The sequence below is a fragment of the Syngnathus typhle genome, linkage group LG6 (assembly GCF_033458585.1).
Source record: "Syngnathus typhle isolate RoL2023-S1 ecotype Sweden linkage group LG6, RoL_Styp_1.0, whole genome shotgun sequence".
NCBI lineage: Eukaryota > Metazoa > Chordata > Actinopteri > Syngnathiformes > Syngnathidae > Syngnathus > Syngnathus typhle.
This window is the reverse complement of record NC_083743.1, coordinates 11,121,821-11,149,022: the sequence shown is the minus strand read 5'-3', so window position 1 is coordinate 11,149,022 and position 27,202 is coordinate 11,121,821. Positions and strand designations below refer to the sequence as shown.

The 27,202-nt window shown below is 40.6% G+C and overlaps 1 protein-coding gene across 9 annotated transcripts in view; it reads left to right on the top strand.

The window, feature by feature from the left end:
* Positions 1–12,781: 12,781 nt before the first annotated feature.
* The window catches only part of fli1 (Fli-1 proto-oncogene, ETS transcription factor), a 29,158-nt gene continuing 14,737 nt past the window's right edge, over positions 12,782–27,202 (top strand). The window contains exons 1-6 of one of the 9 annotated variants that reach the window (XM_061281701.1): positions 12,783–13,010; positions 14,180–14,265; positions 23,754–23,768; positions 23,898–23,965; positions 25,193–25,347; positions 26,281–26,484. In XM_061281701.1, coding sequence (XP_061137685.1) covers positions 14,227–14,265; positions 23,754–23,768; positions 23,898–23,965; positions 25,193–25,347; positions 26,281–26,484 — 481 coding nt within the window. In that variant the 5' untranslated portion in view covers positions 12,783–13,010; positions 14,180–14,226. Of the gene's footprint in view, positions 13,011–14,179; positions 14,266–18,181; positions 18,418–18,599; positions 18,744–23,753; positions 23,966–25,192; positions 25,348–26,280; positions 26,485–27,202 lie in introns of those variants that run through there. The other 8 variants (XM_061281702.1, XM_061281695.1, XM_061281696.1 and 5 more) reach the window with 8 other exon arrangements.

Below are 27,202 nucleotides of genomic sequence, written 5' to 3'. Positions count from 1 at the left end.
AGACAGACATGGTGTTTTTTCTTTTTCCGGTTAAAACTTGACACTCTTGTGTAAAATAACATTAATACTAATAACTGCTGTGTGACTGTCCTGATTGTGTGCACACACACAGTACATGACATAGGTGTCATATCGTCCCCCACTTGCAACCTGCTGACCCCAACAGCACATGAATGTTGCGCAGTCTCCTGCGAAATGAGAAATTTGCTTCAGCACATCTTCAAGCCACCTGCTTACCCTTGATAGTGACTCCAGATAACAGAGTAGGTTTATCTCTCCATTTGCTTATTTTTCACTTTATTATTTTTTTTATTTACAAGCTTTACAGGGCTCAGATATGGTCCAGATCACGCCGCTGTCGCTTTCCCGCTGAACATTTGTGAACCATCTGAAACACCTTGTGGCTCCATGATAATTCTGTGACCCTCGGTTCAGCATTTGTTTGAATTAGAAAGTGCACGCTTCAAACCGTGTGACAGCCTCTACTCTTAACAGTAAATCTTCAGATGCAGGGGTAAGGAGATATGTGTCTGGAAGTGTGGGGCTTAAGTATGGGGGAGGGAGTTAAGTCCAAGGTGAGAGGCGTGAAGAAGTACTAGAAGGGGTTCAGGCTGCCTTTTCTCAAGACCCCTCTTGGTTTTGATGGGCCTCAGCTCAGCAACTACACAGGGGCTGCACATGGGCAACACGTAGAGGGCAAAAGGCGAGCCTATGACTTATTGCCAAGTGGAGAGCGACGTACACTCCTGTGTTGAGACAAAATTGAATAAAAGCAACGATGAATGTTGGCCAGATCTGCAGCAAAGCTGTTTCAATTAGATGGCTCAGCAGTTCAAAGTACACTTCTGTTTTGCAGGAAGACGCTTTCGTCACATTTCCCCGTGGCTTCTCTACCACCACATTATGGTATCTTTTTTCCCAGTCCTCTTTCCTGCGAACAGAAAGTGAAAGCATGACTAGCAACGGTCAAATCGGACAGTGGGAACAAACACTCAGTAAATTAATGATCTACCATTTCATGTCATGCAACATGCATCCATGTTGTCAGGGTTTATGACAGGCTAAAAGGAATCGAAAGTAACATGTTTGAGACCTGCTGATATGAAAGTAGTTAGGTTTCTCAAGATGGTTCCTCAAGGCTCATGAACTATAAGCCACCATTGCTATGGTGAAAGCCAGTGGGAAAATGGTGCATGAATTATGTTAAAATATTGCTTTGAGATTTACAAACAATAAAGATTTGTGGTTCAAAAATACGAAGGTTTGGTTTTTGTTCATTTTTCCACTCAGTTTTTCAAGAGTTTTTTATGTTGTCACTGCTTGCGACTTTAATTGACTTCTGCCATCCTGAATCTTACTCCTCCTTTGCTGGTGTGTCGTAAGTAGATCCAGATGGTCAGTTCTTTTTCTTTTCTCATTTACTCATTTTGGACCTTCCTAAGATAGCCCTGACAGGTGATATTAATGGTCTTTTATTAGCATTGTCCTGATTAGAGTGGAAAGAGAGAGAGAGAGAGCAAGAGAGAGAGAGAGAGAGAGAGAGAGAGAGTCCTCCGCCTACAACTTGTCATAGGGGATCGTCACTGTCTTTGATCGCTTGCCCAAATGTGACCCCCCCCCCCCCATAGAAACTGCCCTGCAGATGTTGTTGCTGTATGCTGACTACAAAGAAAGGAGGCCTTTATGAGCCCAGCATCTATTTTGGGCTCCAGTGTTCCCAAGATGTGAAGTCCTGTAAAAGACGTACGGAGCTAATCTTAAAAACATTTTATCTTAAAAACGTTTTATTCCTTGCCCATGATATTTTTAGATGAAAGACCATAACTAATAAGTCAATTGAGGATATATTGTCTTACGTCAGTATGAATAGACCGTCACCCTGGTAGGTTTGGCCCTGAAAAGAGTTGTTGGTCTTGGCACTAGCAGAGAGAAAGCGAGGAAATATCTGTGATAACTAGATTCATTTAAAAAAAAAGGGGCATGGCCTTACCCAGAAAGAAGCAGAACTGTTGCACTGTGAGAAGGCCAAGGTCTTGGGGGCAATATTAGTTCTCGATATTATCTTTAATTAAAGCACCAATCCCCCAACCAAGTTGTCCAAACACTTCTAAATAGGCTGCGTAAATCAGACAAACATCCTCAATATTCGATGGGTGCGCAGTGTTCACAGGAGCCTCCAGATGGTTTTCCTCTCTCAAGCCTTTTCACAGGGGATGGATGCTATGGACAGCCATGCTCTGTTCCATTCGACATCTTCATCCAAGTCGCATGTTCCCTCGTCTTCATCTGGTTTGAACAGTTTGTTATAGAGTCACTCTTAATCACTATTAAGAGTTTTCCCATAAGAAGTTGAAGGACTTTTGAATGGAAAATATTGCCACTTTTCAAAGTCATGTCTGGATGTAGTCAAATTAGATTCAGCAGATAAGTTTAGAAGACGAGTAGTTATGCAGCAAAATAGGGCACTAATCTTACTTCATACAGTAGTTTAAAAAAAATCCTACTTAAGTGGGAGGGAGAGGGAAATTGAGTCCAGCAATTGATAAGCGAATGGCCTGGCGCCAGGCTCACGAGCCCCCCCCCCTCCTTTTTTTTTCATCACCACCCGCCTCTTTGCCCAACTCATGCACAAACACCCCACCCAGTGGCTAAATCAACCGCCAACACCGCCCCTTCAGTGGCGTCTTATGGCTCGCTATTCCTCTTCATTAGCATCCCAGAAGGGGATGCTTGTCATGTAATTAGCAGAGGAGGGTCTGTGAGGGCGACGCACACCCTCATTAGGAGGAGCGAGGGGAGGCCAGAGAGAGGGCTACTTGCTGGAAGAATACAGCAGGGAAGATGTCAGAAGCAATTCACCATCTGAGAGACAATAGGTATTCCCTACCTTAAGTTTGTATTCAAAAGTACAATGTCATTATTTCCCTGTGGACCTGTTGCACAATGTTAACGCCACTACATCCCCGCGGTGTTAACACTGCTAACAACATCAGGTCAAGGAGTGGGCCTGTTGACATTGTTCACTGGAGGCAGCCTGTGATGAGCTTGTAGCTGCCGAGGATGTCTTATCAGAGTGATGAGAGGAGCGAAGGAGTTGCTTGTCATCGGATGGGTTTCACTACCTGTTCCGTATCCTGATTCCTTTATATAAGCACCCACTGGCACTGTTGTATCAATAATACTATGTACATGGAAAGGTGACCAAAACAAATTGGACTTTCTTATTTCGGGACAAAGTACTATATTTCCAGACTTACTTTATTTGAAAGTGAACATTACATTTCAATATAATAAATATGTGCAATTAAAAAAACAACAACTCAAATGTCTGTGAAAGGTTGAATGACAAACCACACTGGCACTACATTTATTATTATTAATAATAATAATAATAATTCATTAAATTTGTATAGTGCTTTTCAAAAACCCAAAGACGCTTGAATTAGTTGATTCAGTCCAAGTCCCAATCTGCAAATTGGAACAAACAACGGTATGTCCTTCTCCAATACGTTCCAAAAGTAATACTTGACAATAATAGATTATGTCTAAGTGCAGAGAGTACCGTTAAGGGTAAAACCCAAGGTGTGAGTCACTGACGGTCAGGTTTACATATCGTGCAGTGTAGTGTTATGTTTCACTTTCCTGGTTTCCATGCAGGCAGAATGGGTTCAGTTCAGCAATGGTGTCAATTGTCTATACCAGGGGTGTCAAACTCATTTCTGTCACGGGCCGCATCATAGTCATAGTTTCCTTCGGAGGGCCATTATGACTGTCAACGTCTTTTAGGATATACAGTAAAGCCTACACAACAAACTGATGAATACGTTTTGAAATCAAAGACAAGTAAAACTGGTCAAATATCTTTGAAAAATAAATGGTAATAAAAATTGCAAGCAATACCTCTATTTTTTTAAAGTGAAGACAGTTTGTAATTCTAGTGTTGACACATGAGGTTTATCCCCAATTTGTCTTTGTGGACCACATACAATGATATGGCGGACCATATCTGGCCCCCGGGGCTTGGGTTTGACATTATGGTCTATACAGTACATGCAACTGTGATTGTCCAGGTGTAACCTGCTTCTCACCGAAGTAAACTGGGACAGTTTCCAACTCATCTGTAAGTCTAATGAGGATAGGCGGTACTGAAAATGAGTAGATGGCTGTCACAAAAGTTTTCATGAAGCCTGTTAAATTACATCTGGCATCAAATCTTGAGTTCACATGGAATGTCATAAAAACTCACTGTCACTGCCCGAGAGTTTCTGTAAATAACAGTATGATGCTGGTCGAACACAGGATCATTGTGGAGTTGTGTGAGGCCATGTCTGATTTCATTTACAACTGGAATGCTGATTAGTTGTCTACCCAAAAAACTCTTTTCCAGAACTGCAATTTCTTTGTCTGATTCATAGCTTCTAATCGCTTTGCTCTGTTCACCTCAAATATGATTAGAGAATTTAAAAACATGTTCCAGAAATTAAAAGCATGTCCATGCTTTATCTGCACATCTCTGCTTGGCTTGATTTTGAACTGTGAGACTGTGTTTGTAAAGTAGAAGGACTGGGATAGCTCAAGTTCTCCTACACTTTCACTCGACTACAGACACACACACACATTTTTCATATCACGGCTGTCTGGCAAGTAGGTGTGTCTTTGTTTGGCTCCCAGCGTCATGTTCCCGTTTCCAACCGCCGGCCGCCTCCACTCATCCACACCTCACTCAACCCCTCTTGCACTCCCACAGCTCACCCTGTGCTGAAAGCTATTTTTAGAGCAAACTTGGTTTAAAGATGTCAGGTCGGTAGTATGCAGAGGAGTTTTTTGGGGGGGGGGGGAGGAAACAGTCTGTTTCTAGTTTTGACCCCATATTATTTCATTTCCGACTCGGAAGCCCACTTTCTTTGACCTGTCTTGGTTGAACTTTCCCTAATACACGTTCCCTTTTTGGTGACTTTCTCCATGTGGTCTAGGTCTGACATAATATATATAAAATTCTACCAAAAACTCATGTTTGCAAGTGTGAGCAACAACATAAAGGCCACAATATTTCTACTTTTCACAAAGTAAACTAAATCAGAGATACAACTACTAAATGTTCTTTTGAGCTCAAAAGTAATTATTATTGTTATCAAAAGGACTACACATGCAAACTTATTAAAAATATGAAATTTGAACAAATGCATAGTTACACCCACAATATGTTCTTTTTAGCTCAAAAACAATTATCATTATCAAATTGACTTATGCACACAAACTTCTGATTAAAACCAATATAAATTGTTAGAAACAAAACAACAAAGCCCTATCGATTTAATAACTAGATCTTGGAACCCCTTTAGCTTGAAACACGCTTCTCTATTTCTCCAGTTTCAATTGAGATGACATATACACCACCTACTTTAATTTGACCTCCATCAAATTGTGCTCAAATTATGCAGATCCATTCAAGGATTTTGAAAAAACTGAACAAAAAGAAACACTGAAAACAAGGCCATGTTTTATGGAAAACGTGCTGTTGTGAAACGCTAACTAGGTTATCCTTTAAAATAGTGAGATAGGAAAGTTTTCATTTAAATGTGAAAAAAAAGTTTGAACAGGCTTGAAATGAGAGCTGTAGCTTGTCACACAGCTCAACTGTGCCCTCTATCTGTGATTTGTGGAAATACAAACAAGTCAAAAAAATATTCTTGACAGCATGACACAGGAACAAATGTGAGTTGATGCAGACATTAGACACTATCAACAACAAAAAGTGACAAAAACCATAATGTGACATGAAATGCAATCACTTCAGTGACCACCTACTTACGTCGGTATTTCCAATAAGTCCTGCATACCATGTGTTAACGCTTTACTCCCCATACAAGCGTGATGAGAGCGTCGCTGTGCCCATTAAAGAGTCGCTTTGGAATGCTTGCGGTTTCCTCTACGTTGGAGTATATTGTCACTCACTGGCGAATAAACACCCGCGTTAAAAGTGACTCACTCCCTTGCTTGTTTGTGGCCTGTAGATGTGCTGTATATAGTAACGTTTCAACAGTATCAGTACACAAGAGGGCACTTCCTGTTTTATATACAGTGGAAACTGTAATGTTTGATATGCTGGCCATCCTCTCAACAAGTTTTCTCTTAATGCAGAATGGAAATAGAAATGCTAAGTTCCAGGGTCAAATTGTGATCTGTGTGAGTAGCAAATAAAATGTAGTAGTTTTCTTTATTGTTTTTTATTTAGTTGACACCCCCTTAAAATGTTCATAATATGAAGACGTGATGACTTTGCCTTTAACGATAAATGGTTCAAAGATGATTCCATTTCAATGAAATGCTTCAAAAGTGACCATGAACATGTGCTTTTGGTAAAGACTCTCAGCAACTTCCACTTGCAAACCAAGCTGGCAAACACATTTCTTTGTATGACATTGCAGAAAAAAACATAATTACTGTTTGGCAATAAGTTTCCTTTCTTTTCTTTTTTTTTTTTGTAAAATAGGTCAAATTAAAAAAACAATAAACAAATTGTGAACTGTACTTATTTTTAGAGGGGTGGGGGTAAATGTCATACTTGCCAAAAAACAAAACATTCAGAGTTGAAACTTGGCTGAACTTTGCAGTTTAATTTTCCAGAGAGTTTTAGTTTAATTCTAAATGGTTTGGATCTAAAGGTTTACGCTGTATTTGTAGCATATTACGTTCATAACCAGCTAGGGCGACCGATAGAAGTTGTAGAAGTTAATCGTTTAAGACCTCCATTCTGAACCATACCTTCCTTCAAAGGACATGGAATCGGCTCCTTGACTTTCTATCTGGAGTTTGCGTGCTCTGCAGGGACTCCCGCTTCCTCCCACTGCTCACATCTCATAAAAATACATGTTAAGTAAAGTGAAGATTCAAAATTCTTCGTAAGCGTGAATATGAGTGTGAATGGTCATTCAGTCTCCACGTGATTAGTTGGTGCCAAAGTCAGCTGGGATAAGCCCCAGCTCACCTATGACCCCAATGAAGATAATTGTTATAGAAAAAGGATGGGATTGTGGATGGCTGTTTGTGCATGCTGAATTCCCCACTCCTATTTTATGACTAGAGGGGGGTGGGGGGGGCAGGCACGAAAGTCTTCAACAAGCCTTCCTTTGGCTTGAACCACAGAGCCCTCCAGTGGCCAGAGATGCTACTACCGTTTCCCGTGAATAGGCTCAATAGGCAAGCTCTCTTTATTAGATCCAGATTTGACCGTCTCAAGGCACAGATGGATGATTTTTGTAGTCTGCCGAACAGCCCACGTCGGGTTCAGCCTGTCAGACATGTCTGGGAGGGGGTTGCCGAGGTGGAAGGAGAGACGCAGGCCTCAAAGTAAATGCTTTGAGAATGTGGGGACGGGGGTTAAAAACCCAAAACCTGAGAGCCCGGCTCAGGTCTGCATCCTTCCAAGGAACAACACGTTTCTTATTGAGGCGGGCCGGCCAGATCCAAACGAGAGGTGACAGCATATTCATTTCAACCAGTGTTTTTCTTTAAAACACCGCTGAATGACGAGCAGTCACTAGATTTATAATTCGGAGGAATGAGTGAGAATTACTAAATAGGACCCAAGCAATCACTTTTAGGCGTTATTTCGTGTTGGCCATGAGTCATTATAAATTGCTCTAAAACGAGCACTTGGTTTGCTGGCTTGTAGTAGGAACTCACACTTAAGCGGACTCAAGTGGGATGGAAAATCCATTTCTCACATATGAAAAATGTGATTTCCAGTGGTGGGTGGGGATTACTGTAATTAAGCAGATTTTTCAGGTATCCGTTATTTGGGTGAGTATATTCATTTTTCTGATCACCTTTTATTTTGACTCCTTGCATTTCAAAACTGGACCTTCTACTCTTACATTATCCGAACAAGGGATGTTGAGTGACTGAGAGCTTTTCGGGCAGAAATAAAACAAGTACAGCTTTGATTCGGAATAGAGTAAACCCGGTAGAATAATGTCAAAGCCAACAGAAATATTTCTGGTGTATGCAGTGAAAAAGATTTTGCCATTCACAAATGTTCCATCAAAGCAAACACTCTCAAAAATAAGATATATGTACTTATATTAAGTGCACTATGTTCTTCATATGTTAACAAGTTCACATTGAATATCAATTAAAATGCAAAATGAATATTAAATATAATTCACGGTGAAACTGTACTTTTATGCTTAAATACATTGAAGAGTCTGTGCTTTTTGTGTTGAATCAGTATTTCTACTTCTCCTAATGCTTTTCTGCACGCAAGTATCTGCGCTTCTACTGACGTAGAGCGTGTGAGTACTTCTGCCAACTGGCAACTTCTAATGCACATACTGTAGACACACGCTAAGAGCATACGAGAGCATAATTGCTTGTAATTACGACACGCACTGTGTCTCGCCACCACATGTCACTCTCCAAACTTCCTCTCGTCTGAGCTCGGCCTCAAGCCTGCGGCGTAGAATACTGCCACGTGAGGTCACATCATGGACATACTACAAGCCGATGAGTGGCAGCACATCAGGAGGCATTGGGAGGTCATTCATTTATAGGGATGCTATTAACTTCATAAATGTTGGCCCCATAAAATGTCTGACTTGTTTTAATTTAATACTTCCCTCTTGCTAATTATTATACACACACAGCTGCTGACACACGTATTTGAACATCAGAGCTATGTGTCAACCAGTTCCAAAAAGTGCAGTCTGATTTTTGTTTTAGTGGTTAGGGACATTCTTCAAGGGTGATTACTTTTGTTGCACACTCACTCACTTCATTCGGTACCCCTGTACTGATTTAATGAGATGCAATAAAATAGCTGGGTGCTGTCCGTACAAACATGACTTGAAAAGAAAGGTCGTAGAGCAGTGGTCCCTGATTACCGAGCGGTGGACCGTTACCGGGCTGCAAAACACCGTAGTGGCCCGCACAAATAGAAGTGGGACTTCTTTATGCTCTTTGTATGGGACTGTAAGATCAATGCAAATTTCTTCTAGCGGCATTTCATATTTTCAGTTGGCTAGCGGACATCAATAGAAAAATTTTTATGATTTGGTTAAACGGTTTGGTGATTAATATCCAATGTTTAAGTATATTTTGTTTTATGTTTCAGTTTTACTGTAAACGTCAACTGGGAGGGACAGAAAAACAGCTTGAGGCAAACACGCTTGGGGTCTTCATTTGGAGAATTGAGCAAGCAAAGACGTGAAAACCGGTGCTCAGGAATATAATAAAAAGTGTGTTGCAATAGGTTTAAATGGTTTTACATTGTTTGCAACAAACGGGTGTTCACTGTATAGTGTCAGTATTCAATTAGGGTTATGCCTCACCGATGTTGAGAATTGGTTCTGTTATATGTAAACACAAAATGTCTCCTGCTGGATTCTCTCGTGCATTGTAATACAGAAGTAGATGCTTTCATCCAATGAGTGTTACTGTAATGTGGATAAGTTGATTCCACTCTTTTTTCATCCTGCTGACAAAAAAAAAAAGATATTTAAGAAAAATTTTAGCCCAACTTAAACAATTCAGTTGAACATCATATACCATCAGGAATGGTCTGTATTTCTTTTTTTGTTGCAGTCTACAAAGGGATAAAAGTTCACAAAAATAAAAAACAAATCTACCCAAAAAGCAGAGCAATGTTATCTTTGTAAAGTCAGATTTTTTTTCTCTTCTGTGGGAATCCCATTAGGTGCACAGAGGGTAGTAAAGTGGAAAGGAGTTCCCTACAAATTCCAAAAGGCATCTATCATTTTGAAGTTGGGCCTTTTTAAAGTTGAACTGATAAGAATGTTAAGCTAAGAAAATCAGTGTTGTTCCATGAAAAGATCTGACATGGGGGGAGGAGGGTCTGGCCTTCTCTGGTGCCATGCTGCCATTTGCTCCCTCCCCGAGGAACAAAAAGAGGGCTGGGACGGCCTGGATCTCCATCTCTGGAACATCTATGGTAGCCCCTTAAACTAAATAAATAATTCATTACAGTTCAGGGTGAGGGGCTTCATTTACACCAAGCGATGTAATCGCAAGAATGTCTGCGTAAGTTGCCCAAATCATCTCAAAATAAGTTTTGGATGGAGTCCCAGGAGGAGCAGTTCTGAAGTGTTAGCATGCAAGGAGAAAAGAATGGCAACGGAATGCGTGATGGAAGGTTGTTTAGCAAAATTTAGTCTGGATGCAAAAACACCTCGCAGCCACGTCAAAGTTCTTCAAAAAAATAGCCTCAGACAGTATTTAATAGCCTTAATGGAGGAACCAGACATGCAAGGAATTTGCAAATATTCTTCTTTTCCACCCTCTGTACGAAAAGCAGGGTTGCCACAATCAGGCTGAACAACCAAGCTTGAAGTAATCACAGCGGGTCATTTGAACAACCTCCTTATGGCTAACCATTAATCATCATTCAGACTTGAGGTTAAAGCAGGTCACTAAAGGGTGAGATGACCTGGAGTGTAAATTGAAGAGAAGTTTGTTCATGGATAAACTTTTAGGAAAGTCATGGCAGCAAACAACATATCGTGCACTGCTTTGAATAACACATCTTATTTCCAGAACTGTTGACCGACCATTCAAACTCAATGCTTGTAAGGCGCCGCTATATTTCCATTTTTTGTCCAATTCCAAATTTCATCATCGTGAGTGATCGCTGCACACAAGCATATGAAGCCCTGTTTTGACTAAATGAACGTATTGCCATGGCAACATCATCCAACAACAACAATCCATGTCAAGCCTGATATGGATGGCTTTTTCCCCTGCTCATTCCAAAGTTGGGTCACAAAACGGCGGCGTGATGATGTGATGCCAGTGACTTGCCTCCGATGTCTTCTTTTTTTGAGCAAGCAGTGTCTGACTAAAGGAACTCATTTTTCTCACAGCCTTTTATCTTCATTTTGGTCCCTCACCTTGTCAGCAAGCAGCATTTCATGCAGTGTCTTGACTATCCAAGAACCACAACAGCCAAAGATTACGAGGATTAATATGATTTAAAGGTTAAAATATTAACATGAATTACAAAAACATTCATGAATGGAGTATTTATATCAGCAGTAAAATATCATACGTACATCACGTATTTATCATACAGCAATTTTGCCATCTTTAAGGAATTTGTCGGTTGTCGTTCGAATGCGCTAGAAAACTCGTGATAGAATATCCTGAGGAAGGCAACACAGCAGGATCATGAATGCCATTTTTCACTGAAACGGATGTTGGGATTTCCGTCCATTGTTTGACACTGGGAACAATATTATTGACGCTGTTGTTCCTAATCACTGCGCTAGGAAATGCTGCGACAAACAGCGAGTGATGAAAGCAAACCTTTATACCAGATGACCTCTCTTTGAGGCAAAAATACATGCAGTCGATTGACTAGTGTTGGTTTTTACATTAGCAAGTATGGACATTTTTTTCCCAGCTAAAATCGAGCCTGGAGAGTGAGAATGACTTATTGAATTTCAAAGACATCCTGTGCAGTTTGATAAAATCGCAAATGAACACACACTAGGAAAAAGTCACAAAGTGAGCTGCCTGTTTCCCGCCGATTGCCCGGCGTGAAATAGCGACCTTGACGGGCCAATAAAAAGGCCACGCATGGGTAAGCAGCCTTACGTGGATTGCAACCAACACCCCTTTGGTGGAGCTCTTTTCTTGGAAGATACGAGCGGTGTGAAGGAAATGAAGTTAGTGAGCTGAGTGGTTGCGGGTTCTGAAGTTTGTGTGTGTCTGGGGGGGGGTTCATATAAGCAGGAAAAGGGCAAGAAGGGGGGAGGGGTGCTGATAAACTTGTGTCAATGTTTTTGGAATCCCGTAGGAAATGTCACCAAGGGGACAGACAAATACAATAAACTACATATGGATTCCTAACGAGTATCTGCTTGCATTCAGCCAATGAGCTTTTAGATGGGTGTCACATACTGTTGGAAGATTTGCATGGGTGTTGCTATGATACATCATAATGTATTAACAGGCAGTTACTATATTGCTGCGACCTTTAATATGGCCTTCTTATCTATGGCACTCTTGGCACAATTACTAGTTGAATTAAATAATAATGAATTAGTGGATGTTTATTGTTTATATATTTTTAAGTTAAGAATCTCAGGCATTGCTGTTTTCAGTTGCTTTCGTGTGGACCACATGGAATTTTCTCTCTTACCCTCATAATTATGGAATCCAGTTGCAGGCCAGATTGGACGGTTCGGCGAGCCAGATTCGGCCCGTGGGCAGCCAGTTGATGATCAGTGGTATAATGACTTCTGATAGTTAATGTTCGTATCGCATTGCACAAAGAATTGAAGTTTGGTGTAAGGTCCTCAAAAGTAAAGCAAAACAATCTGGAGCACCTAGAATACCTAAACCTAAACTGGAGTTAATCAGAAGCACTCAGGGGTGGCAAGTGTGGGGGACTCTCGTTTGTATCTCATATAATGTATTAGAAGTTATTATTTAATTCTGGAAACTACTGCAGGTGTATTATTATTATTATTATTATTATTATTATTATTATTATTATTATTATTATTATTATTATTATTATTATTATTATTATTTTGAATTTGTTTGTTATTTAATGGCAATTGTATTTTTTACTTTAAAGGGGCCAACCAACAAAAGGACAAAAATGGAAGTATGTTAATACACTTATTTTAACATTAAGAAGAGTTTTTACATAACACGTATAGCACAATTTTGTCGCTGTTTGAGTGGGTGCATGTGAGTGCGTGTGTGTGCGTGCTTATTTCACGCTCGGTGGCCTCACGGTGCAGACGAGGGGAGGTTTTTCTCTCGCTGCTCATTGGCCGCAGCCCTCTTTCTCATTTCGCAAACATTTCCATTCATACAACTGCTGCGCGACTGAACAAAATAACTCGCAAAGGAAAAAAACAAACGGACAACTTCTCGTGGACAGGAACTAATTATTTAAAAGTGTGTAAACGAGGTGGAGCAGCGGGAGAAGGAGGAGGAGTGACACCTTCTGCACCGGCGCGCATTAAACGCATCGAGAACAGGTGAGTAGACAAATTCTCTGTTGGAAATGCTGCAGGGTGCACAACGATTTGAAACCATAAATACATGCACTTTCTATTTTAATGATACAGCTCATCATTTCTGTTATAAATCTCAATCTTTTTGCACCTTTGAATCGCTTTGTGGGGTGTGAAGCAACACGGGATGTGTATTAGCTGAGAGTCATGATGGATAACAGCAAAAATAAGATGCTTAAAATGTAACACTAGAGGGGTCCCGGCCCACGGGCCCACGGGCCCACGGGGCTGTCTCAGTGGAAGGTTCACGCCGTTATTCACCAGCGCTGCCCTGCCTAATTGGGTGCAGATGCCCAGCTCCAGTGCGCCTTTTTTTTTTACCGCGCAGAAATTGGATGCATTTGCAGGGGAAGGGGGGGGGGGGGGGGGGGTCGCCAACAAAAATGTATTTAAAGCAGGGGCTTGTAACCTCCGGCTCGTGGGCCACAGACTGTGCAACTTTGAGTTTCGAGGAAATCTCAATATATGTTTGATACATGCATCATATTTGTCACACTGCTCTTGGAGGACGATAGAAAATGGCCAATGATCAGAAACATTTTTGGATTTAGCACACAGCAACACCTCATCAGATTGGGGAAATTGGGCTGTAAAAGAAGGAAAAGTGTATTGCCACTACCCACTGGATGATCACTGGTCAAGCATCATAAATAGTCCTGTTTTAGTGTTGTGAGTGCGGGCTTCATTTTACATTATTAGTTCTAATTGCAACAAATCCCCCATCCATTGCATGTCCTAATTGAGTTTATAGTTGCATTAATTATACACTTTTTAATTTAAGAGATCCAATCATCAGGCAATTTAAAGGATAAATGTGTCTTCCTAACTGTTGCCAAAAAGAGGACTCAAATGCACCGTCCTCCGAGTGCCCTTTCACCCCCAGACTTTGTAAGCTGCACTTATTAAAGTGAAAAGTGTTTCAATATGTGGTAAGCTTCAGGCTCGGAGGGGGAAGGGGGTCAGGATGCAAGATGGGGCCCCGGGTCCTCTAACCCCCCTCTTCCATGGGCCACCACAAATAATTCATCCATGTTGATGACATTAAAAAAAAGGGAACAAAACGTGTACCGGCACCACGTTGCATTAGGAATGCCAGTGATGCAATGAATTCTCTTTTACCCCTTTAACATCAGGACTCGCTGTTGGACACGTTTCTGCACCCCTGGTCAGGTATACAGTCATGTTCCAAACTGTCCCTGACACGTCGTCTTACGTCAAGGTAAGACTGCACCGCCTCCTATGTCTCTCTTTATTTTCATTCTTTTCCTCCATGTGTTTAATCACATTTGAAACAACAACAGCAACAAAGAAAAAATATTTACATAGGCCTACACTAAACTGATATATTTTTGTCAAAATTAATCTGATGCAATAATCTGAAGTATGAAATTGTAAAGCAAAAACTAAGCCCCTTTAAAAAATTAAATACAATTAGCAAGAGGGGTTAAATAAATAACCTTGTCTGTGTGTTTGCAAGCGGGCTCTCATCACAATTGTACTGCGGCCAATTAAAGGCAACAATCACAAGCATTCACATGAAACAAAGACAACAACTGCTCAAGTATTTTTCTTTTCCGCCCCCCAAAATATTTTTGAATAAGACCTCCTTTCATGCTGCCAAGGTTAAAGAGGATTCTGAACCATTCCGGGTTTGTTTTTAAAGAAATGAAAAGGTAGGAATGTTTGGTGAGAAAATATGCCTAGAATGAGTCCTTTTTTCATCTTGAATGACAGAGGATGGAAAGTTCTTTTTGTTTTAAAATAAACATCAGATTCCATGGTGAATCTGTTTTATTTGTAAAAATACAAACTGGAAAGGCACTTTGCTTGCTGAATGCCAAGTTCACATTTTTTGCTTTGCACAGTCACAGTCAGATTTTATTCAGAATGTGGCAGAACTATAAGATATTCGTAGGTCCCCCTCCCTCTTTCCCCTCCTCCTTCAAAAGACTCCACGGTCCAAGCATTTGGTTTTGTTTGGTTAAGGCCAGGCGAGACTGGAACTCTCCAATAAAAATAAATCTCAAATTAATTATGGCCTCGAGCAAGGGGGGCCAGACAGTTCGTGCACATACGTGCTGCCGACGCCACTCTTTGGGGCCCTTTGGTATTTGGACTCAAGCTTCCAGACGGGAAGCGGCCACAATATGAGTGTGCATGCAGTCAAATGAATGGCATCCACACCTACTGTACAGTATGCTATGCTAGACGGTTATGATTTGAGTCGGATCAAATACAAATAGTGGTGATGTTAAATGAAAAAGAAATATCAAATTGTTATTTTTATTCTGTCATTTCATTATTAGTTTTTACGTGGTAGGTCTTAATAAAAAAATACTAATTATTTAACATATAAATAATACAAACATGGGTTTTATTTGCTGTATTCTTTTTACATGATTTTTTGAGGAAAAAGGTCAAAATTATTTTTAATTTCATTCATACTTTTTTTACTTTTATCATCCACAAGCTGATAAAATAAAGTAGTGACGTCATACTACAAATGCAAAACAAAAGTAAAGTAACATAACTGTGTTTTCTTAATAAATGTTTCATTGCTATTAAGCATTCCATATTTGTATTAATACTAATCGGTTCCTCTAATGTTTATTTTTTATTTTATTGTCATTATCATTATTTTTGTATTCAATCCACCTCTTGAAGAAAATGTTTGCTTGTTTGGCTTTCCGGCCTCACATCCAGGGGTCCTTAGCCACTGCTGGCCCACACCTCGCTATACTTCACCATAGATCATTTGCTCTAGCTGAAGAGATTTATGTTTTTTAATCATGATTTCAGTTGGGATTTATCAGCAGACTAGATTATCTTGAAGAACGACCCTTTCTTAGGACCATATTTTCAAAATCCACTGGGGAGCTTCTTTGGTGTTAGTGTTCCAGAAAAAAAAGTTGCGGACCCCTGATCTTAACGCCTGAAACAGATGTAAAAGCAAGACCCCCTTCTACAGCAGAGGGTCCATGTGACCCCTACCCAACTCTGACATACATACATGGCCCATACAGTGGAAGGCCCCCTGTAAGCAGGAGCACCACAGCATGCATGTCTGGTGGCATGTGTGCAGAGGAAAAAATGTCTGCTGGCTGACTCCTTTCAGCGTCAATCCAGATGTTCTGTGGTTGACTGAGTAAACCAACTTGCATCTGTTTATTGGCCTTGCAAAATGTTTGTTACCACTGTATTCATTATGGTATTGGGATAGTGCCCGGACCCCCTGTAACCCTAATAGGCTTCATGGAGAGGAAATCGGTTTTTAGTATAAGATGTTATCTTGTCTACTTGGAGGAATCCCTATTTTTGCTATTCTATCAGTGGTCACTTTATTAAGCACAGACTCTGGTACAAGGGATGTAACCACAATTCCTCAATTGATGGACAATAACAGGTTAAGAAATATTCCTGTTTTAGTGCAATACATATGTTGTTTCCTAAACTATGTCATTAGCTTTATTTACTACAGCAATTGACTGTGAAATATACAGACAGCGAATATGAATCAGTGCTCTAAAAAGGGCCTCTGTACCAAATAATGTACAGTATTCTAGTGGTGGCTACTGACAGGTGTTTACTGACAGGTGTTTCTAATATTTTGACCCCCTTGTGTATCCAAATAAGCTAACCCAAATATTAGAAATAGCTAACAGTGATGCAGTGGAGTTCCACACCGCTGCAAATGTAACAATAAAGATGTTGATCTGACCTTTAATAACTTGCAAAGGCATAAACTTACTGCTCTTGGATTGCACAGGTTTATTGAATGTGGTTAAATTATTATTATTATACATACAAAATAAATGTTTTTTGTGCAGGTTTCAGGTCACCATTTTAATGAAGGTTTCAAACAACAACCATGGGATGACATGGGACATCACTAACTCTAAACAGCTCAAATATATGATTAAAAAACTACCTACATACGATTATTGAGACTTAAACGTGTGTGTGTGTGTGGGGGGGGGGGGGGGGCTATCAAACTGGTCAGGGAAGAGTTAAACAAGGTGTCTCCCTTAATTATAGAAGTCTGAGCTGGCCTCAGGCAGGAGAAGCCTTGACCCTTAGCAGGATCCAGATGTGGCGGTCCCAAGGGTGGGGCCGTCAGCCTCGCCAGACCCCCAAGAGGGGAGCAGACAGACCGGCCCTGCTGCCAGTGGCACGGTCTCAACTTTGAGCTGGCTGCAAAGAGTATTCATCAACAAGCTGACATTGAATTTAAAGTGTAGTGGACAAACTTCTACAAAAATAATAATAATAACAGCACGATGAGAGGTTGAGAACCAACAGCATGTGGGCAATGTATTATACTCGAGAGCATTTGAGATGGCCCACCATGTAATTATGAAAACCTTTACACATTTAGTATGGCCCTTAATTGGAGAAATACTCCTATAGAATATGAACTGGCTTAAAAGTAACAAGTGTAATATGTTTTCATCTCAAAGACCATTGAAAAACATCACAAGCAGAATTCCATTGAGAAAATGTAACATCTTTTGGCCAAGAGGTTAGTGTAACATGGCAAAAAGAATACATTTGAAAACAAAATCTAAATGGTTGTATTTTCTGCAGGGCCACACATGTGTAGAGCAGATTTTTCTTTAGCTTTTGTGGGTGTTGATAGCATGGATGTGATTTATGACCTATCTGGGAAGTCTTCACCTTGACATGGAGGCTTGTAACGCAGAGGAATATTGCAACAACCACTCTGATTCGTCATCTTTTAGGTGATTTAAAGCCCAGCCATCTCTCTATCATGCATGCTCACATTTTAATTTAACAGATGTTGCCGATATGATGTGTTAATAGATTTGATATATGTTAGAAATGTTGAGTAAACATGTGGAAATATAATTAAGGTTGACCATTTATTATTATTATTATTATCATAGCCACACCACCGCCAATTTGTGACATTTTTTGGTAAGAAAAAAAAATACGTAAAATTGTTCCACAGCAGGCCGCCATCCTGTAAATATTTCCCAGCTTAAACAAATAAAACATAACAACGGAGTGAACACTCAATTGTTTTGCCCGCTTATCTCCTCGGGACAGTATCCTGCTTCTTTTTTTTTTTTTTTTTTTTTTTTTTTTTTGAAGGCAGGGCTTTTGGGTGACACACAGCTTCCTTCTCTCAACCTTCCTTTGCAACAACAGCAGCAGCAGCAGCAAGGGAGCAAGCAAGCGGCGGTGGTGACTTCACTTCCCAAATTTAGGAGGAAAGAAAAAAAAAAGGGGGAAAAAACGTGTCTTTCTCCGCGCCACACATACCTGGGCTGGAATTAATTCAAGAGCGTGTCATGTTTGGGATACTGTTGGAGTCCATTGAAAGTTGCGCAAAATGGACGGAACTATTAAGGTAAGGGTGGAGAGTGGGGTGTACGGGATTGTGGGGACCGCTGTTCGCTCCCAAAGTTGCGCCTCCTTTTTTTTTTTTTTTTAGCGTGAGTTGGAACCTCTAAAACTGAGGACAGTTTTCTCTTGCTGTTCCCTTCAAACCATCCCCCTTCATCTGTTTTTTTCTTTAAAATCATAATTTCCAAGCGGTGTGAGGATGTGCGTCGACGCTTGACTCGCACGTTGGATTTCTCAGCAGCGAGCGCGCAAATTACGCACATCTGGAGCGGCCTTATTTTGCCCTGCAACACACTTTTCTGAATAAGAAAAAGTTTGGTTTTCATGTAGGTAAGGTCTTCTCTTTGACTCGAATCTTGGTTTTAAGTGTGGTCGGCCGCGCAATGCGAGTGGATTGTACGCGCCGGAGAGGAGTCGCGCAACGGCGGCGGCTCCGGTGGCGGCGTCTCCGGTGACGGCTTCATAAACGGAGCCTGTCATTGGTGGCAATAGTGTGATGGTTCGGTGATGTCGAAGGCACTCGCAGTTTATGTAGCCTCATGTTTTTTTTCTTGTTTTTTTTCTGAAGGGGGTGTTGTGCGTTGTTTAAGGAAAGCTGCTGTTTGGCAACTTGAAACCTTGCAACACTTTGAAACCACACTTCACAAAGTGTTCTCTTTGTCAGTATTACACAACTAGTGCTATCCCTTATGGAGTGTTTATAAATGAGTTAACAACTACTTGGTTAATGCGTGACAACAGTCATGCAAGTGTGGCAGTATATGACATGCATGCTGTTAAAATAGATTAACGTATTCACAAATCTTAAAACTGTGTAACATCATTATTAAGATATCATCATTAGAATTGGAAAGTAGTATTTGGTGAAATTGGTAGTCATCAGGAGTACTGCTGGGCTGAATTAACATTGGCTACTGCACCCCCCCACCCCCACCCCCCTCTTCCCTTCTAGACAGTCACATTCCAGATGGCTGCTGATGCTTCCAGATGTTTGAATGGCAAGTCCCTCTCTTGGCTCACTTTCTAACAAGTGTCAGCTCCAAAAAATGCACCAAAATCAAGCACATCTCACTGAAAAGTGCTGTTGTGTTTTGAGGGGACATTTTAAGTAGTGGCGTTGTGACAGTTGGGTGTGGTTTGTGTGTGTGTGTGTGTGTGTGTATTGAAGTTTTAACGTTGGCGGCACCCCACCACCAAAAAAAGTCATCCATGCACATTCAGGAGGGAGGGTGGATGCAAACACCATTGAGATGTTTGTCTCAAAAACCTAAGAATGAAACAAAGTCATAATTGAAGTGTGGGTGTGAATGGCTGGGCTGACTGGTGCACTCTTAAAGAAAAAACATGCTCTTGAGCCATGAGAGCTTCCTGTTCTACACAATCTTTTCCTGACAGGTTTCCTTTTCCTACTTAAACAAAAGACAGGAATGGAGCACCTTCCTCATTCTCCACTCCACCGCCCTCCTGGTGGACGACTGTTGTCTTGTGTGTGCCAAATAGACACACGTGTAGACTACATGTGGAGAACGTGTTGTGATGCATTTAGAGGCCTGATGTAAACAAAAGCAAGGCGGTGGCTGCAGGCAGGTGTTTGACTCATGTGAAGTATTGTGTCCTTTTGGAGGACCTTTAAAGTTGTAGCAGAAAATTCACGCAACCAACAAACTAAATAAACGTCATGTAAAAACACTTTAACTATGTGAGGGTGTAAAGGATTAAAGTAGAAGTCAAGTAAAAAAAAAAAAATCTCTAGAATAAGTCACTCTATTCGCTTCCAATACTAGTGATGGCAATGAGAAAAAATATGAAAGTCATGGAAACCAAAATGGAACATCGGCGCGTCGGACACCAGTACATGTTTATATTGTGGCTGCTTTCAGCTAAACTAAAACAGTATAACAAAACAAAATATGGGGGAGCCTTAGAAAGCTGACCAATTTTTGGGAAGAAGACAACTTGAAAGCCCTGCAAGATTTGAAGCCATGCACCTGGAGTCTAAAACACTTCTGGCCTTTTTTGCCACGCTTTCATGCACTCCTAAAATAATTCTCTCAGGATCCTCTGCAGCTCCATCGTCCATCATGATGTCGCCCACTTCTTTAAAACGTGTCCCTTTACTAATTGCCGTGAACTTGGGAAAAAGGAGAAAATATTAAACAGAGGTGAGTATGAAGGTTCCTCCAGCATGGGGAGATTCTTCTTGGCCGGGACCTGTCAGATGCTGAGGGGATTCTGAGCAAGCGCGTTGTCACGATCAAGCAGCCATGAGTTGTCCTGCACAACCCTCGCCCCTTCTTGTGTACTTCCTATTGGGAAAGAATCCTCTAAATCAGAGGTCAACCACCATCCTGGAACAGATTGTGTTTGACCAGACAACTATACTACTACTCTACTATACATACTAGTTGTATTTGTAGAGGAACATTTTCAGAGGGAGAGATTAACTGTAAATGATCTAGATCAAGATCCATTCCACACAACACATTCAAGACAATTGAAGAGTCCTTGACCAAGGTCCATACCTTGAGAATAAATGTATTGTCATTATTTAGGTAGTTAGCACTGGAAAAGTTAATTTGAAATTGAATAAGTAAGTTTAATACAAACATTGGGGTAGATTATACCTTGGGTCCCGGTATTTTTCTACTTTACCATTTTTGCTTACAGTACTGTAAGTTATAGTAAGTAAGATCTAAGTAACACTTTAAAAAGATGTTTTATAGTAAGGGACAACAAAAGAGAAACCATACTGGATCCTTTTTTGGTGTACATATGTTTGTCTGGGTGTTCTATTATTTTATCAGTAGTTGAAGATGAAATTGAATGAAGGTTCTTTTCACAAGTCGAGTAGAAGTCGAGTAGAAGTCTGACGCGTTCATTGGTGTTTCCTACTGATAGGAAAGAGAAAACGCTGCAGATTTCTCCTCAGCAGAGAGGAGCTTGCTCCTATTTATAAACACCCTTCTCTTCTCTGCCATCTTGATGGGCACACGCCACTTGCCAATCATGGTTTCCACATGACAGGCTGATATGTCACTCGGAATGTAACTTGCAACAGTCGTAATAGTCGCGTGCGGCCTTATCGGGCCGAAACGAGACGTTCCCTCGCTTCTTGGCGCTTTATCCGTGGCACACTAGCTGCTGTGTGCTGCTTAGATAGCAAGGAATATGCCAGGGCTCACACTATATGATGGATCAACTGATTAAATCCCTGGAAAATCTAATTCTGGGAGGGAGGTTAAACGTTCTCGCCAGCTAGCTTTTATATGACCGTTTACTTTACCTGTGGGGGTGCATTTTATTCCGTATTCCCCTCCTATGTGTGCTTTTTTTCTTGGCGTCTGGCACAGCACTAAGGGTAATGACAGCGAGCTTTGTTTAGCACAACTTATGGAGTTTAATATTAGCAAAAGCATATGCATTACAGATACCATCTTAAGAGTATGACTTGAAGTTGTGTGAATAATAGCAATGTTTAGTCTGTTTTTAAAGAGCAGTTAGTGCAGATCCACATAATATTGATTATTTTCTGACATTTCAAAGTAAATGAGTTTGGCATCTAACCCTATCTTCAGTTTGGTAGTCTCTGTGGTTGTATTAGAGTATCTTTGCGATCCAGTGATGTTTGAAATATTGGTAAGTCTTTTTATTCACAAGTATGTAGCATTTCAGAATGATATAAATTCCGTCCTTTGAGGATTAGACGCGTCTCCGTCTAAGTCGTGCCATCAGATCCCATCAGATCCAGATGTGTTTCAATCCCGAGTCAAAAGGAGAGACACATGATGAGAATGCCTAATATTCAGACTTATTTTCCTCCAGACATTTGGCTGATTTTAAATGACCATGGCTGGAAAGGCAGCGGCTCACCAAAAAATGATTGTCACGGAGTCTTTTTAACAAACTAACTATGTCTGGAATGTTGACATTTTAAGCATGCAAAAAGAGGAGACCAAATCTAAAACAATTCCATGGCATTTCAAGAGTCTGAAATTGTGCAATATGTCGTCCAGTCAAGAGTTGCTTTTGTTTTCTTTAATAAACTTACATTGCTTACATTGCTGAGCCACAGCAGTTAGGTCAGTGTTGCAGTGACCCCCTGTGTGCTTCTGTGAAGTCTTCAGACAGAAGACAAACAATAATTATCTATGGATGAGGCAATCATTTACCATTCAAATTGCTGCCGAGAACTGAAGACATGTAAGAATTGCCATTTGTTTGCACCCTAACTGCACTATGAGCATGATTGAAGTCATCTAACGTCAACAGGAAGCAACAGTAGCTACAGGGGCTGTTTAGCCAAACTACTTAGGATGCCAGACTGTGATATGACCCATAACTGCACGTAATTACAGCTCAAGAAGCTCCCCAAGAGAGTGAATATTTGACATCACAACTTTCTGTGTAGTTTTAAAAGTCAATTCTGATGTTCTCAGTACCAATGTTTATCGCTGTCATTACCTGACAATGTGGTCCCAATTTTAGAGAAATAATTCAACATTTTGGGTCCTTTATTTGCACTCTTGGCCTGTAGAGTGTTGACAAGATTGATGCCATTCTCATGTGTTGGGAGGAAACGTTGGAGGTGAACATCTGCCAACCAGCCCCTCGAATCTCACTTCCTTGCTTTAGCTTGCGCTTGTTTTTGTAGATAAATTTGCACGATGATATATGCATGTCAAGGATTTTAAACTGCTCCAAAATTAGCCCAACTCTAACCTTGCCGCAAAATACAAATTAGCAACATAAGTCTTTGGTACAAGGTTCTATACAGCTAATCATGGCCACTTAATAGTGCAGACCTGACAAAGTGCTTGTCTGTCTGTTTGTTAGTACATCAGATGGACATTCCATCTCGACTGTCAGATGAACAAGGATTCCTTTGCCACCTCTGTGCATCAAATGATGATAATACATATCTGTACCCCCGAGGAGTCTGTGAATCCAAAATAATGGGATAATTATCCTCAAATGTGTTAACATAATCTTAAAAACTGGTGATCGAATATTGAGCCCATAGAATTTGCTCCTACTGATTTAGAGAATGAAAGGTTGACCAAAGTACCCTTGAAAAGGTCTCAAATAGTGCAAATCAATTTTGTATTTTTCATCCCTCTAGTGTTTGTTGTGTTACCATGTCAAAAATGACAGCTGTGATTATCATCACCAAAACACAAACGTTAGCAGAAATCTGATCCCTCATGTTAAATGTTATTCACCGTGGGAGAGCTGGTTGCTTTTAAAGACAGAGCTTTGCCAGCTTTAAATCCTAAAACATTAATGAACTACTCATGGTGTTAGAAGAAAGACCCGCCACCTCATTGTTGCTTCTCCCTACAGGAGGCGCTATCAGTGGTGAGTGAAGACCAGTCTTTATTTGAGCCTCCGTACGCTGCTGCTGCCCCTCTCCCCAAGACAGACATGACTGCATCTGGCGCGCAGGACTACGGCCAGACTCACAAAATCAACCCATTACCCCCACAGCAGGAGTGGATCAACCAGCCAGTGCGGGTCAACGTCAAGCGAGAATATGAGCATATGAACGGATCACGGTAAGAAAAAGAACGGAAAGTTTTTGGTGTTTTGTTGGATGGAGCTATTGTTTATGCTAAGGGTAATTACTTTGGGGTGTGATTCTTAATTGGTTGAAGCAGTTTTCCAGGCATTTATTGAGCCTAGGCTCACATTTTACACGTAATCTCAGGGCAGGGCACAAAACCAACATGTCTAAGGTTTATATAATATACTGAAATATTGTTGATGAATTTCTTTACTCTTACTCCTTGCAACAAGACAGAGGTTAATTGTTCATTTTGATATGTATAGAGATGACTATTGAATTGCTCTTCCTGTCACTATAGGTCGCAAGTATAAATAAATTGTAATGAAAAAAATGAAAAAAGATACCTTTTCCATCTATCCGTCTTCTGAACAGCTTATCCTCACGAAGGTTGCAGGTTTATAGTGAATAATATATAGTTTGGTAAAAACTCAATAAAAAAAACATTAAATTGGATAATTTGCCACAGCATGCACACAGCACACTTGTTTGCCACAGCTCAGTTTTTCGGACACAGCACACTTGTTTGCCACAGCTCAGTTTTTCGGAAGCGCTTCTTTGTTCTATCTATCTTAAGTGTATATTCTTATGTTTTTTTTGTACTATTGTGACACGAACTAACGCCTTCAAACATACTACAAACATAATTGGCAATGCTCACGGCAATGACAAACAGCATTTATTCAAGTGGAGGTCTCTATTAAAAGAAACATTGTATTTTACTCACGAAACAGTGCAGATCGGTCATACATTCAAAATTTCGCCATCATTTTGCGGAATAATTTACTGTTCAGAAATTCTTTGCTCGATGCGCAAAGTAGCCCAAATGCATGCGAGATTACAGCATTCAAGTTTTTGTAGACACATCCAACAAAAGTTCTCATCCAATAGAATAGCAAAAACATTATTTCCAAGTTGTAAGATGTTCCACTAGAAACAGGCGCAAACAGAATCCTAATGACTCAAACACATGGTGGACATTTTGCACTGAAAAAGTAAGATTTATGTCTAAACAATATAATGATTTGTCATTTTTCCTCATTAAAAAAATCCTCAAGTCCTAATTGTTCTGCACATTTCCATCATTTATCATTTGGAAGCCTACCAATTTCCCTTGAGAACGACCTTGTTTCAAGTAAAACAGTCCTTCACTTTGGCCAAACAACCATTTCACAATATGTCATAATATTTTTTTGCAATATACTTTGTGTGTGCTTAGCAGAGAGTCTCCAGTGGACTGCAGCGTGGGTAAATGTAATAAGCTGGTGGGGAGTAACGAGACGTCCCAGATGAACTATGGAAACTACATGGATGAGAAAAACGCCCCGCCCCCTAACATGACCACCAATGAACGGAGAGTCATTGTACCAGCTGGTAAGTCTTCGAAACATACTAACTACTTCTGAAATATGCTGTACGAAGCTGATCCGTGTCAGATTCGGCAGCAATGACTTCTCAATATTTTCTTCTGTAGTCCTCCTGTTTTGACAGTGCTTCGCCAAAGCAGCCCTATTTTCATTTAGCTGGGTGCCAGCGTTTCATCTCTGCCATGAGTGTGGCCGAGCTTGTGCAAGTAGAAATATCTCTTGGTCTGCCAGAGCTATATTTCTTTAACAGCTCTGGTTTCACCGAGTTAATCATTAAATACGTGAAATGGCACAATCCGTGTAGCTACGAGTGCATGTTCAGCACTGTAACGCTGAAGAAATATCACCTTGCCAGAATTATTCATTAAAGCCGCAAAGATGAGGAGGGGTTACATTTTTCCTGAAAGCAATCACAGCAAATGGCTTTTATTTAAAAACAAGAAAAATAGTGGAGTCTTGGAGAAGTGTTACAGGTTGAATTTGAATTGATACAGACAGATACAAGTTCAACACCGTTACGGTACACGGAGGCTACACTTTGACTACTATCAGTCTGGCTCCCAGATTGTCTTTGCAGTATATGCAACAGAAACTATAATTTGTCAAGTAAGTCTCTCCAGATGTAAGTCTATGTAAGAAATGTTGAACAATGACAGAAAGGGATTTGAAAATGAAGACTCCCCGGTGAAAGTCGATTTACCTGAAACATTATCCTACTCCGATGAAACCTCCTTTGGTTTAAGGACGACAAAGAATTATTTATATCTAAAAACTGAGCCATATCCAGCGCTGATAAATCATTCTCTTTTCAACTTGTTCATTTTTTCCTACTCCTTTATGCCATGAGATGCTAGACGTTCAACTCCCTCACTCCTGGTCCAGATGCAATTTCACGTAGTATGTGTCGGCAATATGCAACTACTTCTCTTCCTTTTCGCAGATCCTTCATTGTGGTCGCAGGACCACGTGCGCCAGTGGCTAGAGTGGGCCATCAAGGAGTACGGCCTGTTGGAGATTGACACATCCATGTTTCAAAACACGGACGGCAAAGAGTTGTGCAAGATGAGCAAGGATGACTTCCTCCGTCTTACCTCTATGTACAACGCTGAAGTTCTTCTCTCTCATCTCAATTACCTCAGGGAAAGTAAGTGTGCTTTCCAAAAATGAACAAGTAATTGTAAACAGCCATCTGATTTAATGATTGATATATCCAGAGTCAGTAGAAGAACGGTTCTTTCCCAGATGGACTTGTGAAGCAATCCATAGAAAGTGGTGGTACAAAAAGACTTGGAAAACGAAAGGTGCTTTCCAGCAAATCTGGAAGGGACTTTGGATTACATTGTATCAATTCACTGTATTCAGTGGAAATGAAGCTGCAGACAAGAAAGAAGCGAATCACAGGTTTGATCACTGGTGACTATTTATAAGTTTGCACTTTTAATTTTGCTTATACCACAATGCTTTTGATGCCATTAGTGGTGCTCCTCTCTATCAAGACATCATGTCTTTCTTCTGTGCTATACACCACATGGACTTTGGAAAGAAGTCCAGGTGCATTGCCTCAGGAAGCAGGCTAGACCAGTGTGTCCAGGCAACTAAATTCGAGCTTATTACCTTTGAAGAGGCTCTCAGTGGAATCCCTCTTCATAAGTTTCAGCTGGGAACCCAAAGCAATTTGCTGAGGCAGTATGCAAATGCCTTAGAAATATAAAATGTAACATCTGGCGGGGCTACGATTTTTAAGTGTAGCAGTTTGGTCTCAGTGATTATCACAGAAACCTGTTGGGAGGATTATCAAATACTTTGCATTCTAAGCGAGAGCTGCTTTCACTGCAGCAGAATATCAAGAAACCGCACTGAGT